Source organism: Dipteris shenzhenensis, chromosome 20, assembly GCF_047967505.1.
Source record: "Dipteris shenzhenensis isolate YYH24624 ecotype China chromosome 20, Dip_SZ_1.0, whole genome shotgun sequence".
Lineage (NCBI taxonomy): Eukaryota > Viridiplantae > Streptophyta > Polypodiopsida > Gleicheniales > Dipteridaceae > Dipteris > Dipteris shenzhenensis.
In genome coordinates, this window is record NC_141615.1 from 5756782 (window position 1) to 5770846 (window position 14065).

Here is a 14065-nt window from a genome sequence, read left to right on the forward strand (position 1 = left end):
GACAATAGTGGAGGATGTCTGGCAAATACCAAGATCTATAAGTAACTGTCGAAGCCAAACACACTCTACTGTAGCAGTGAAGGCTGCCCTGTACTCAGCCTCACAACTAGACGTGGCAACTGTCGGTTGCTTCTTGCTGAGCCAAGAAATACATGAATTGCCAAGCAAAAAACAATTGCCAGTATGTGACACTCTGGTGTCGGAACATCTTGCCCAATCACTATCCGTGTAAGCATGCATGATGGTAAGTGAACCCTGATCACCATAGAAGAGGGCTAAATCATGAGTGCCTCTGAGATATCTGAAGACTCTCTTCACTGCCTGCCAATGCTGTGAACTGGGCATGTGCATGAATCTGCTGAGCTGAGATACTGCATACTGCAAGTCAGGTCTGGTGTGACATAAATAAATAAGGCATCCAACAGCTTGCTGATAAAGAGTGATATCACATGGTGGGCTCCCATCATGAGCTGAGAATTTGAAGCCAGGGTCCACTGGAGTAGAGATTGGCTTGCAATCCTCAAATTGAAAACGATCAAGGAGCTGTCCAATATACTTGGACTGAGACATCATGATACCCCCCTCAACATGAGCAAACTGAATGCCCAAATAATAATGGAGCTGTCCCATGTCTGACATGTCAAAAATCTGCTGCAAATCAGCCTTGAAAGCTGCAATTTGCTGAGTATCTGGGCCCATGAGAAGCATATCATCCACATATAAAATCAGCACTAAAAAATCAGATCCACTCCCAGGGAAATAAAGAGTGGGTGAATGCAAAAAGCAAGCCAAAAGCACAAGTGCATGAGATGACCAAGCCAAAAGCACAAGTACAGAATATGGCTTCCACACATAAAGCATCAAGTCACATGGGAGAACAAAGCATCATCATCAAGCTATGAGTGGAATGACAAGAACAACATGTATTGAGAAGCAACAACCTTGCCACCTTCAGCCCACACGTTTGTAAATCAAAGCTGACTACCTGAGAGTAGCTATGAAAGCACCCAGGGGAGGTATTGACATTTTAAAATCACATCTAACCAACTTGCAGTAGCCAAAGGATCATGGCACCAAGGGGAGGGAGGAGTGATTTATGTGAAAGCATTGAATTTTGTCTTGCTTTCCACCTGTTCTTTTCAATGAACTTTTGCAAAGCAAAACGGCCTTTTCACACCATCCACTGCTACATAGTACTCGAAGGGATCGCTCCCTTATTTCCTTCTTGTGCTTAGAACCGAGTCTGACTTTCCCTGTAATACCTTGTTTAACAAATCAGATTGTGATTTATTGTCCCACTTTCAGACTAAAAAGCTGTGATATGCTCGTCCCTTATCACGTCTATTATGCTAGTTCCATCTCTAAGTGAAGTCTCTATTCCTTATTAGCTGTTTTTTCTTTGAGGCTTTTGTCGATCTTGAAAATCTGATTATGTTGTTTGTATTTATTGTAGTCCTCCTTTCAAAAGCTATGGATCCACCAAATCCTCTTACAGTGCAAAATGCTTTGGAAACGCTGCAAAGCATTGATGCCTTAAGAGTATCTCAGCAGAGGGGGAAATACTTTCCAACGACTTTCGGAAAGTTGCTGCAAGCTTGCCTTTGTCTTTAGAATCTTCCATTCTAGTTATCAAAGGTGGTCAGCTGGGATTTCTGAGGGAAATGGCGGTAGTGGCTTCTTTAATGGATGCAAGTCCTTTCCCTATTGTACATCCATTTGGTCATGAATCTCAGGTATTCATTTTGACAACCTTTGAAAACCATCTTGCTGTTATTGATGGTGATACTTCCAGAACCTGATACAAATTTTATTTCTAATATGGTTTTGCAGTATCAAATGTATTTGAAAAAGTACTACCAGAGGCAGGCATTTTTATATGGAGAAACTGAGAACTTTTCTCATGTATCCGTCTTATTAGCAAATTTACATGCATTTGAGTTTTGGCAATGTGCTCTGAAGGTAAGATTTCTGTTCTCACCTTGGTATAATGTCTTTGGTGGGTAAAAAGGCCACCATTGCCACTTGAAGAAGGAACTAGTGTCTGCAAGTCAAAAATCATAGGTTTTCTTTAAGTATGATATCTTAACATTTGTGGTCTAATTACCTTTGTCCATACAGGTAAGATGTTTGGATTTCATGTGCTAGATTGACAAGGGCCAGTCATCTACTGTTTTGTTGTTCTAGTGATGCCATGACTGCTGCTTGCCTTTGTATGTAACTTTTTGTTATATGTAGTCAGACCATGAACCATGTCTGTGGATCACATCAGTTTAACTGGGGATACTTCTAGTAATATCCCACATGACCGGGAACACACTACGAGGTGTGCAGTGCACGTGTGTTCATGAGCATCCAGTGGAATCTCCCCCATGGACCTCCTCCCCACCTCCTTCCCCTCTACGGGCTCCCCTCTCCCCCTGCAGGCCCTCCCTCTTTTTTTCCTCCTCCTCCCTTCAGCCACCTCCGCCTCCCTCCAGCCTCGTTGTCCTCCTCCTCCTCCTCCCTCCAGCCCCCTCCTCCCCACAGCCTGTCCCCCCTCTCTCCTCCTCAGCCGGCCTCTTCTTGTCTCTCCATTTCGTCCTCATTTGTGTTCGAATCGGCCTTTACACCTCGATCGACGAATGGGTTCCCATTCAGCCAATCCTTGATCGCTTCCACCGGCAGCGAGACAAGTTATTTTCTCAAAAGACAAGTTGCAATAGCTCAGAAAAGATGTGGCTTGAAAGCTCTACTTCTCTCCACACTCGCATCTTTGGGTCCCATCCTTCTAGGTTACAGGCTAGGGAATGGATGCTTGCACCATTATCTGGAGACCTCGCACCCCATCTCACAAACGTTTGCTTACTGGGAGGAGGTTTCTTCCATATGGTTTTTGATACTCCGGAGTCTGTGGCCACAGTGCTTCAGGCTAACCCTCTGGTGCTAGGCTCCAGGAGGATCTTTCTCTCGCTTCACCTTGGGCTTCGACCCTGTTGAGGAGGATAGTCAAGTCTTTTTTCTCTTCATCAGATTCCTTGGCCTCCTCAGGCTTACCATCGACTCCTTTCACCCATTGGAGCCACCTTTGGTTTGGTTGTAGAGATCCCCTCCCCTCTCTGGCATGCCCTGTTCTGTAGTAGAGGCAGTTAGGTCAGATTGGGTGCCAAGAGTTAGGGTCCTAGTCTTTGACCCTAACATCACGGATGATCATATCATGTTTCAACGTCTGGATGGCTCCTTTGGCCAAAGAGTCGAGATCACAAGTAAGCAAGGACCAGCACAGGATATGCAGAGCCCTTGACCACTTTGCTAGGGATTGCTCAAGAAGGAAGAAAAGGCCTAAGTGGTCTTGTGGTGTGGCCTCTCCTTGTACCGCTCCCTCGGCACCATCTTCTCACCCTGTACCTTGGACCACAAAGCCACCTCCATGTCACACTTAGCTTCAGCAGCGGGCCTAGGAACCTCAATTGTGACGCGTTCTGGACCATCAGCTAGAACTGCACTTGTTCACCGTTGGATACCGATCAAGGTTGTTGATCCTCCCTCCATACAGAGGACACCCCCCGTGCCCCCGACCCTCCTCAAACTCGAGCGGGTGATGTTATGGATGCCTCCGTCCCTGTCCCATCGTTGTAGATCAAGAGGGGCCTTTCGATACTTCACCCCTGATCTACAGAGATACCCTTGATCCCCCCGTGGACAGGACCAATGATGATACTCATTTTGACTCTCAGACTCCCGGTCCGTCTCTAGTGCAGATCCCTGTCTCTTTTGCTCCTCGCTCTACCTCCATCGAGGCAAGGGGGTTGCCACTCTGTCACCCCCACTATCCTCAAGTGCTGTTTTGCCGTTGCCAAATCCTCTATAATTGCACTCTAAGAGTGGAAATTCGTCTTCATCCTGTTGCATGTGCCATGTCATTGGTATGTTTGCTACGTATTGAGCTATGAAGCTTGGCAATGAGATGACAGTTGCGTAGTAGTTGTTTGGATTGAGGGAGTCCCTCACCTTCAGGATGGCTATGATTTAATTATATATCAAGGTTAGAGAAAATTTTAATCAATTACTTCATTCAAAAGTCAAGACGTCTCCCAACCATGTGCAAGATACTCTCTTTTCATGTAGTCCTCCCGTTATGAAGTTCAAAATGTTCTCTCTCACAATTCTCATGTCAAAGATACTGGCTGATATAGGGAGAGATCTAGAGCTGGATGATTGGGAACCTCATATAAAGTAAGAGTGTGGCCAGTCTAAATGTATGACTTTCTGATGATAAGGAAATTTTTTGCCGAAATTTTCTATAATCATTGCTCAAACCAAGCTGAATCATATCCTCCCAATGAAAGCCCTCCTTTTATCATCATAATAGTTGTTTTAAGAAGACACTTTATGGGAGGTTTCTTGGTAGACCTATAGAAAAGAAAGAAAGAAAGATGTATTAACGTCCTCCAGAGGCCCCTCGCGGGCCTATTGGACAAAGTGCACAGAAAAGGAAAACTCATACAAGCCTCAAGGGGCTGGAGCAAAGGGTGCGCTAGGGCCCTTGCTGAGTACTAATCTATGCTAGCAAAATCATAATCAGTCAAATACAAACTGAATCAAGTCAATCTCGGAGCTGGGACTCAGAAATTGAAGCCCGGTACAATGATGTCCCTCTGGTGAGCTGTAAAGATATCTCGTATCTGCGTCTGTCGAGCTGTCTTGTGGTGTGGCAGGGGACGCGGTCTCCTTGATCTTTGAACTCTCTGAGCTATGTCCAGGGTGACCCCTCGTCTCTGTTGGTCCCCCCCTAAGGAACGCTGTGATAGGTCAAACCTCAATAGAACATGCTCTGGGCACTCTCCATCTCGCACGTGGTCTCTGTGTCCCTCTCTTGGCGGCACTGTGTCGGCTCTCTCGGCTGATCCAGGATGCCCTCATGTCAGCTAGCTCGCCCTCCTTGACTCCGCTGTGTCTTGGGGCTGACTCAAATTTGTAGAAGTATGTGACGCATCGATGTGCCCGGTCAGCCTCTATTTCTTGTGGTCTAGTCCCCTCCTGTTGCTCTGTGATCTGTCGCAATTGTGTCTCTCGGTGCGGGCACATCTCCATCAAATAAATCCCAATACATACTTGGTCGTGGAAATGGATCAGTCGTGATAGTGGACCGAAGCCACTCCCCTCCATGTAGAGACAGTGGTGGCAGCGTCCTCGGATCTCATAGTAGGCTAGGCAGACACAGAAAATGCTCCTCTGTCTCAACCACCCCCAGCGTACATAGCGTGCAGATTTGTTGCTCTCTGGGTATACCTGCGGCTCTCCGTGCCTCAATTATCAGCTGTCCAATGGCAATCCTCAATGCATGTGAGACTCCTTTGTCCTTGAGATATTGGGGTCTGATGATGAATCCCTCCTCCGATACTCATTAGGAAGTGGTCGTGGTAGAATTGGATCTTGGTGCGGAGCTCTTGGTCCCCCCCTCCCCCCAAGTCCGAGATGTATGGAGCTGGAGGAAATCTAACCATATGATATGGTTGATCTCATCTGGAGGGATCGACCTAGGAGGCCCGTTCATGCTGTACTGAAAGGTGGGGAGTCTGTCCATTTGGATACTGTGTCTGGCAAGCCATGTGGATATGCGTGCATACCATGTGGCAGACTCGCCCTCTGCTAGTCGTTTGGATGACTCTAGGGCCAGCCTCGGAAGTCTCCAGTGAGGTAAGTCCCAAACTCTGTGGATGAAAGTGACTGTCTGAAAGATGGCATAACCTGGAGAGGTGCCATGGCGAACTCTACTTGCACTATCTCATGTGGGATTGAGGGCTTGCACCGGATCATCTTGGACCCCATAATCACCTGTAACCACTCAAATTTCCTCCAATCTATCCTTGGGAGATCGCATCCCCAGAAGGGTGTTGCATGCATGGCAGTGCACTAGCGTATCGAAAAGCCAGCCCTTTGTTGGTGGATCCTAGAAGTGCACCTGGAAGCACTATCGATCTAGTCGAGCCAAAGCAGTGCGCTCCCTATGAGTCGTGCCTGGGTGCATCGCGATAGGTGAAGCTAAGTCAGCGGAGCACTGTGCTTGAGGTGTTGAAGACCATAACCTTGGTCTTCCCAGGGTTGACTGTCAGGTCTCTCTCTTTGCAGAATACCTCTACTGGGTGCTCCCTGGATGCCACTTGGCAGCAAGTGGTGGGTTTTCTCCCACAGTGTTATCAGTGTCGTTATGATTGTGGCGGCAGCTTTCCGACTGTAACTCTGCAACTCTGTGCACATTGTGGACTGTTGCAGACACTTTGGTGACTGTTCACTGGCAGTCTTTGGTGGCTGCACTTTGGGACGACTTGGCTGTGTTGTACCCCATGCAAGTGGTCGGCCTGGCCTTCTGACAGTCCCGCACGTTGTCTGTTAGGGCACAGATTACCATATTTTGCTCTGACCATTGGGCACTGCAACTGTCCTGTGGCAGGCTTGTATTGCTAGGCATTGGACACTTGACCCATCAAGAGACCTTGACTGTCCTTCAGATGAGCGCTCATTTCAGCGAGCAGATGATCTGCTTTGCTCCTCCACCAATTGCTTGGGTACTTTTGAGGAGCTAGACCTAGTACTGGGGAGAACTTCCATAGGGAACACTGCTTGAGCCAAGGTTTTGCAGTTTTTGAAGGAGTAGCTCGCCCCTGCTGGCCCAATTGCTGAACCATTTTGATGTTAATAGATCTTTGTTTTTCTTGCCTGACCTCCATGATCTTTGAATTCTGTATGAGTGCTTTTAGAAGTGTGAACAAAAGGCTAACACTTGCTTTGATTCCAGAAAGAAACCAACACAGGTTACTCCCTTGATTTCTTTTTGGCCTGTCCAATTCAGGCAGGTTAGGCTCTTGGCTGCCATCTTAAATTAATGCTTGTCAACAACTATCCAATTTATTTTCTTGATACCATCCTGTGAATGCCAGGTCACTATAATTCTTTGGCATAATGATACTGTCACCTCTGCGTCACATTTATGTTTATAGGTTTCACATGATCCAACCAGTCTTATGCGGTATTTGGTTTCTTGGGCTAAAATTTATCAATTCATCCCATTATTTACACATCAAGCCACTGTGTGACCATGTTTATGTATCTGTCGTTTCAGTTCTGAAACATTAAAGTTGTTTTGACTATGTCCACCATGATACGTCCTCTAAAACCAAAGGGTTAAATAAATGAAATGAACTTATTTTGGGATGGCTAAGAATTTATGCTGCAACATTCTACGAGGACAAAATCGTGGCTACTTTTTATTTTGTAATAAAAGCTTACATTTTCAGAATAAATCAGACCTCCACGATCCTAAAATGGGAAAGTTTCTCTGCTAACTGCAGGTTTAGTGCATAAATATTTCATGAAATAAGTCTTTGGATGTCTTTCCCACCTAGATGTTACAGCTTCTATATACTTTTATTTGTAAAGTTCTGAAGCAGCAGCAATGCCTCAATGTTGCGACTTGCTGCATTATCCAACATTTAAAGGGTTAAAGATCGATGCAATTTTTTAGACTGAGGACGACAAAAAATAGCTTAAAAGGATCTTTTATTTGTGGGGTAAACTCCGCATTCTGCACTGGTGTAGGATAAGCAGCGCTTGGAGAGACTTATCAAATATGGTGCTCATGTAAAGAACAAAAGCTCTGAAGAATTCATATTTGTAGGGGGAGGGGAGCAGTACTGGTGTGCTCAGCACCATATCTCATCATCTGCACTTCATGCTGTTGCAGAAATGTGTAAGTTGCAAGAAGAGACTACGAATTTCTGAATTTAGGGTTCGTCTGTGGTCAGTGTGTTTTGATGTGGGAGTTGTATACATTTACCAGGTGCCATTGTAATGGAAAAAATGCACCTCTTTAGGCCAAAGTTTCTGAGCCAGGTACAAGGTCCTCCATCTTATTATTGTGCGTACGAGTTCCAACATGTATGTGACTACTTCCCCGACTCAGAAAATTTGATGGGAAAGATCATACTGCAAGAGGATCAGCTTGAAGTTGAGTCAGGAATATGCTTCCAGGATCATTTTGTTACTCCAGGACAGTTTCACCGTATAGAAGATTTAGACACACTGAGAACCTTGATTGGAGAGGTAATGCTTTCGGGTTTCTCTCAAGAAATCATGAGTTATAACTACCTACAGAATTATTGTTGATGGTGTGCTTTAACTCTGTTCCAGGTGCAAAAGGAATTTCTACAGGGAAGTAGTTACACAGAGCAAGAATCAGAATCTTCATTTGATGTAACCTCTCTATGTAGATTTTTTCAAAGGGGAGTGTGCATAAAGGGATCTGAATGCCATTTTTCTCATGATCTCGCAGCAAAGCCATCACTCTGCAAGTATTTTATGTCAGCTCTTGTAAGGGGTCATTACCGTACTGTTCCACTCCTTGGAACATCGGTACCTTTCATGAGTTCGATAAATCATTGTGATCTTCCTTGGAATGTTTTCTTTTCTGCCGTGGAATTGGCTCAATCTTCATGCTTATCGTTTTTGCAGGGTTGCCGTTATGGAGAACTGTGTGAATTTCGACACACTGGGATTAGTCAACTTTCATCCATCACCACTTGTCCTATAGATTTTGAAGAAGAGTCTCCCTCAGCAGAAACATTCTTGGATATATTGCCATCCTATCGGGATAAAGCACCTTCTCTGGGAACAAGTGATGAGGAAAACATACTTATCTACGGAGAAGATGATTTCATTTTTACAGAAAACCTCTCAAAAAAATACAAACCATCAAAAATAGTGGCTACTTCTGTCGATGCATGGGAAAATGCTTGCAATATGGGAAAGGCTGACCTAAGAGATCGAGTGAATAGCCTTTCTGCAACTGGTGTGAAATTTATTTGGGATGTGGATAGTTCCTTATGTTTGGGGGATGCATCTGCCATCCCTTGGAACAATATAGCATGTGTTCTTTGGACCATAAGAAGTGGTGACAATGATGAAATCATGGCCAAAAGCCTGCCGAAGTTCTTTTCTTCCCTTTCTGTCATCTTGCTATCACAGGGACTTGCAGACATAACCTTGGTTCTGACAATGCACAACAATCAGTATTCCAAATGGCAGGTTTATATCTTACCTTTTCATATTTTTGCATGGATCTGGTGAGCATGAATTTTTTCCATTTGGTTTTATTTTCTATGCCCTCCTATATGCAGATATCACTGGAAAGAGGCAAAATAAGCCAGAAAGCTGGGATTTTGTATGTTGGAAGAAATTGATCCTGTGAATCTGTTTTGTAGGTTGAGCGACTGGCCAGAGATAGCTTCTTTTTTCTGGTCGAGTCCATGCCATTCGATATGGTCACCTTTGGTCTCTATAATCATTCTGGCAACAAAGTCTCTTTGTCAGGCGATTCAAAACATGTGACATACGTCTTTGAGCTTCTACCGCCTTCTGCATCACTTCATGGAGAGTATTTCTGGCATCTTCAACAAACTCTTGGAGCATAGACTTCTCGATCTTACCCAAAAAAGCATGTCAAGTGCATCAAACCTTCTAAACCTCCTGCAACAGCCTGTTTTAATCTTTAAAGATCTGTTCAGATTGATTGATACCATGGTAGGCAGTCGAAAGGCAATTTGTTCATTCTGATCAAATGTGCGTGAAGGTTCTATAGGTTGGATTTTCCGGATTGCAGGGTTTGGCTGAGAGCCAGGAACTTCTGTAGCTGACATACATGTTCGTAGAAATCTACCTCAATAACGTCACAATGACCTATAACCAGTGTAGCACTCTTTAATAAGAACAGGTCTGCTCCAGAATTCCAAATTGTATGGACAAGATGAGCAACAGCTGGATGACTTATCAGTTCCAGCAATGGAGGCTGCAAGACTGGCAACCTTCTAGTTGGAGTTATCAACCCTTTCCCCATTCGTTTTGTAAACCAGATTGTGGGCAGTGTAAGAAAGATGATTGTGTGGCCAGCTATCTCATGGTGTTGCTTTGCTATCATCCATCTAGAAAGTTTGTCTTTTGTATATAAGCAAAGTTTCTTCACATTTTGTCCCTCCTGCAGTGAACGGGGCTTTTTCCACCAATGAAATTGGATTTTGTTTCAAGTTCATCAATATCTTACAAAACTCTCAGAAAACTTGTGTGTACGCTTACAAGTGTCTTACAATCGGTCTATAATGTGCCAATATGTGACGACTACATTTTTGTTCAAGGCAAGAGCAAAGTGGTTTTCTTTCAACTCGTCTTATTGAAGAAGTTACTAGAAAAGCATGTCCAAAATGGTTTGGAACAGGTCTTCACATAGTTCTTGTAACATGTGCAAGACTGTCTCTTCACATGGTTCTTGCAAGTTGGTATTGAGAAGGGTAGTTTACCCATACTAGGGCTTCCACAACCCCTCAGTCTCAAACTACCAATTGACCTTTCTCAATTATTGTGCACAGAAAAAAGAGAATCGTCTAATTGCAGGTCATGACACATTACTTATGCATATACGAGCAGTGTAACAAAAGTCCATTGTGCTGCACAATGTATGCTACAATTGAATCCCATCAAGTGGATATTACCCTCAGTGTGTATCCTTGACACAGGAAGTCTTGAAGCTTTTTCACTTGCGTGACTCGAAACCCTTACCAACTCCCATGGAAACAAAGATCAAATTATCAGCTTATGATAATTCTCTTGTATAGATCCTCTTTTAATATAGACAGCTAATTAATACCTTGACGTCAGTATTTAACAGTCGACTTGGCCAAATATTTGTTATTCAGGATCCCATCTTGGTGCATCAACAAGAGTTCTCAAGTATCTCAAAGTACATGGGATTATGAACTCAAAATAAATCTCTATTTCTATGGCTATCATAACATAGATTAGGTTGACAGTATGAATGACCGAAGATGTATGAGTGTTTTTTCATTTAGTCATGGCTTAGTAGGCTTGTCATGGAAAGCAAGGAACAGTCAGTAGTGGTTTTATCATCCATAGAAGAAGAATACGAAGATTGGTATATGTTTATTGTGAAAAAGTGTGGTTTTAAACGCTTCTTTCGCAGATTGGAATTCTTTCAAAAAAGTCTACAACACTTTATTCCAAGGAGATGCGTTGTGACAACTACATTTTTGTTCAAGGCAAGAGCAGACTTTCAACTGTCTTACTGAAGAAGTTACCAGAAACACATGTCCAAAATGGTTTGGAACAGGTCTTCACATAGTTCTTGTAACATATGCAAGACTGTCTTCACATGGTTCTTGCAAGTTGGTGTTGAAAAGGGTAGTTTACCCATACTAGGGCTTCCACAACCCCTTGGTCTCAAACTACCAATTGACCTTTCTCAATTATCATGCACAGAAAAAAGAGCATCGTCTAATTGTAGGTCATAACACATTACTTATGCATATACGAGCAGTGTAACGAAAGTCCATTGTGCTGCACAATTACTTATATATACGAGCAGTGTAACAAAATTCCATTGTAGGTCATAACACATTACTTAACGCATATACGAGCAGTGTAACAAAAGTCCATTGTGCTGCACAATGTATCAATTGAATCCCATCAATTGGACATCACCCTCAGTGTGTATCCTTGAAGCAGCTTATGATAATTCTCTTGTATAGATCCTCTTTTATAGACAGCTAATTAATAGCTTTACATCAGTATTTAATAGTCGACTTGGCCAAATATTTGTTACTCAGAATCCTAAGAAAGCTCATCTTGGTGCATCAATAAGAGTTCTCAACTATCTCAAAGTACATGGGATTAAGAACTCAAAATAAATCTTGATTTCTATGGCTATCATAACATAGATTAGGTTGACAGTGTGAATGACTGAAGATGTATAAGTGTTTTTTCATTTAGTCATGGCTTAGTAGGCTTGTCATGGAAAGAAATGAACAGTCAATGGTGGTTTTATCATCCATAGAAGAAGAATATGAAGATGGTATATATGTTGCATAGATAAGTAATGTTGCATATGAAGTAACACTAGGTGCGAGATTTGGGTTTGTGGTTGTTGCGAGAAATACAGTGGTTGTTATTGCGAGAATTACAACTTCATCATCAGATTGAGTTGTTGTTTTGATAATTGGCTCAAAGCGGTAAGGGTGTATAGAACTGTCATCATACAAGATTTGTAATGGGGTCGACATGTTTTCATTGCCACACTACATACATATCTTTCCAGTTGCAAATGATCACTTGAATTGGTCTTAAAAGCAACTTTAAAAGTCATGCAATGGCAAATCTATCTGTCGAAGTTCACTGCATGATATCGAGACATTCATTCATGTAAGGTATCCGTCGTGTGTTTTAACTTCATGTTCTTCACGTATGAATTTTAAATCCAAATGTGTTGATAACAGTTTATTGCATGTTGGTTATTGTTGTGTAAGTTTAAAATAAAATTTTGGATTGTTATAGTCCGTAGTTATTTAGAGCTCATCCTGTTTTCAATAGGTACGTGACTACGTCAAATAAACAATCGCTTAGTGTGCAACCATAATGCATGACACAGCTTAAATATATAGGGTGTTATTAATTGATTTGTTTGGGTCAATTGTTGTGTTTTAAATGCCAGGCTCGTCTTTTTTTTTCTTAAAGAGAAATTTGTCAACAAGGCTACCTTTATAGTTTAAATGAATCACTTTCATGTCCTTCTAGAAGTCGTGTATAGCTTAGTAAAGAGAACAAAAAATAACTAAAACAATAAAGGTTTTATAAATTATATCTACTCAGACCGTTGACTAGGTTGACTTTGTTAGCATATCTACAGGGTTGTCACCTGTCTAAACCTTGACAAGCTTTATGCACTTGTCCTCAAGTATGTCTCTGATGAAATGATACCTTACATCAATGTGTTTAGCCTTTTCATGAAAAATTGGATTTTGTGCTAGCTGAATAGCACTCATGGAATCACTATGCGATGTTGGTACACCTGTATGAATCCCCAAATCTCCCACTAGTCAATCAAGCCATATAGCCTCCTTGCAATCCTCTATGGCTACCACATATAAGTCTCTATGGTAGATAAAGCAACACACTTCTGTGTGCAAGACATCCACAATATTGCACCACCTGCAAAGGTGAACACATAACCAGAAGTGGATCTCCTACTATCCACATGCCCTGCATAGTCTGAATCTATGTATCCAAGTACACGTATCTCTCCTCTACCAAAGCAGATACACATCTCCTTGGTACCCTTCATGTACCTCATGATGCACTTAACTACCTCCTAATGCCTCTTTCTTGGATTAGACATATACCAACTAACAACTCCCACTGCAAATGCAATGTCCGGTCTACTAGCTATCATAGTATACATAAGACTCCCAACCACTGATGCATAAGGAACCTTAGCCATCATAGCCTTCTCCTCATATGATTTGGGATCTATCTTCCTGACTCAGTTTGACATATGGAGAAAATGGAGTACTTACTACCTTCCTCCCTCCATATTAAAACACTGCAACACTTTTGTAACATACTCCTCCTGTGAAAGCCAAAGGAGTTTTCTACTCGAGTCACGCGTGATGTGCATACCATGAATGTGACCAAGCAAGTCCCAAATCCTTCATGTCAAAGGTCTCATGCAACTTGGCCTTCAATGCATCCATATCATAAGTGTTCTTGATACCTAATAGCATATCATCATCCACATAAAGTGCCAAGAGTATCAGGCTATTATCCTTAGCCCTTTTAGTGTAGAGCCAATGATCAATCTCACTTCTTTTGAAACCCTGGGAACGAATGAAAGCATCAAACTTCTAATACCATTGTCTAGGCGCTTGCTTAAGGCCATAGAGACTCTTTTTCAGCTTGCAAACCAAATGCTCTTTGCTCTTTTCTTCAAATCCTTTCGTCTATACCATGTAAATTTCCTCATGTAGATCCCCATGCAAGAAGCTGTCTTGACATCCATCTGCATAAGCTCCATATCCTCTACTGCCACAAGCCCAAGTATACATCTAAGTGTGGTCATCTTCACAATCAGACAAAAGATCTTATCAAAGTCCACACCCTTCTCTTGTTTGAACCCTTTAGCAACCAAATGGGCCTTGTACTTAGGCACATCATCACCTATGACCTTCATCAACCAAACTAACTATAAAAT

General features: G+C 42.7%; 1 protein-coding gene across 1 annotated transcript in view; it reads left to right on the forward strand.

Annotated features, from left to right (window-relative positions):
- LOC147889172 (zinc finger (CCCH type) helicase family protein) overlaps positions 1-10651 on the forward strand; it is a 174901-nt gene extending 164250 nt beyond the window's left edge. The window contains 8 exon segments of the mRNA XM_087391904.1: positions 1454-1585; positions 1588-1733; positions 1831-1959; positions 7576-7726; positions 7817-8079; positions 8167-8346; positions 8488-9060; positions 9237-10651. Of these exon segments, the coding sequence (XP_087248030.1) occupies positions 1454-1585; positions 1588-1733; positions 1831-1959; positions 7576-7726; positions 7817-8079; positions 8167-8346; positions 8488-9060; positions 9237-9446 (1784 nt within the window). The 3' untranslated portion in view covers positions 9447-10651.
- Positions 10652-14065: the final 3414 nt, after the last annotated feature.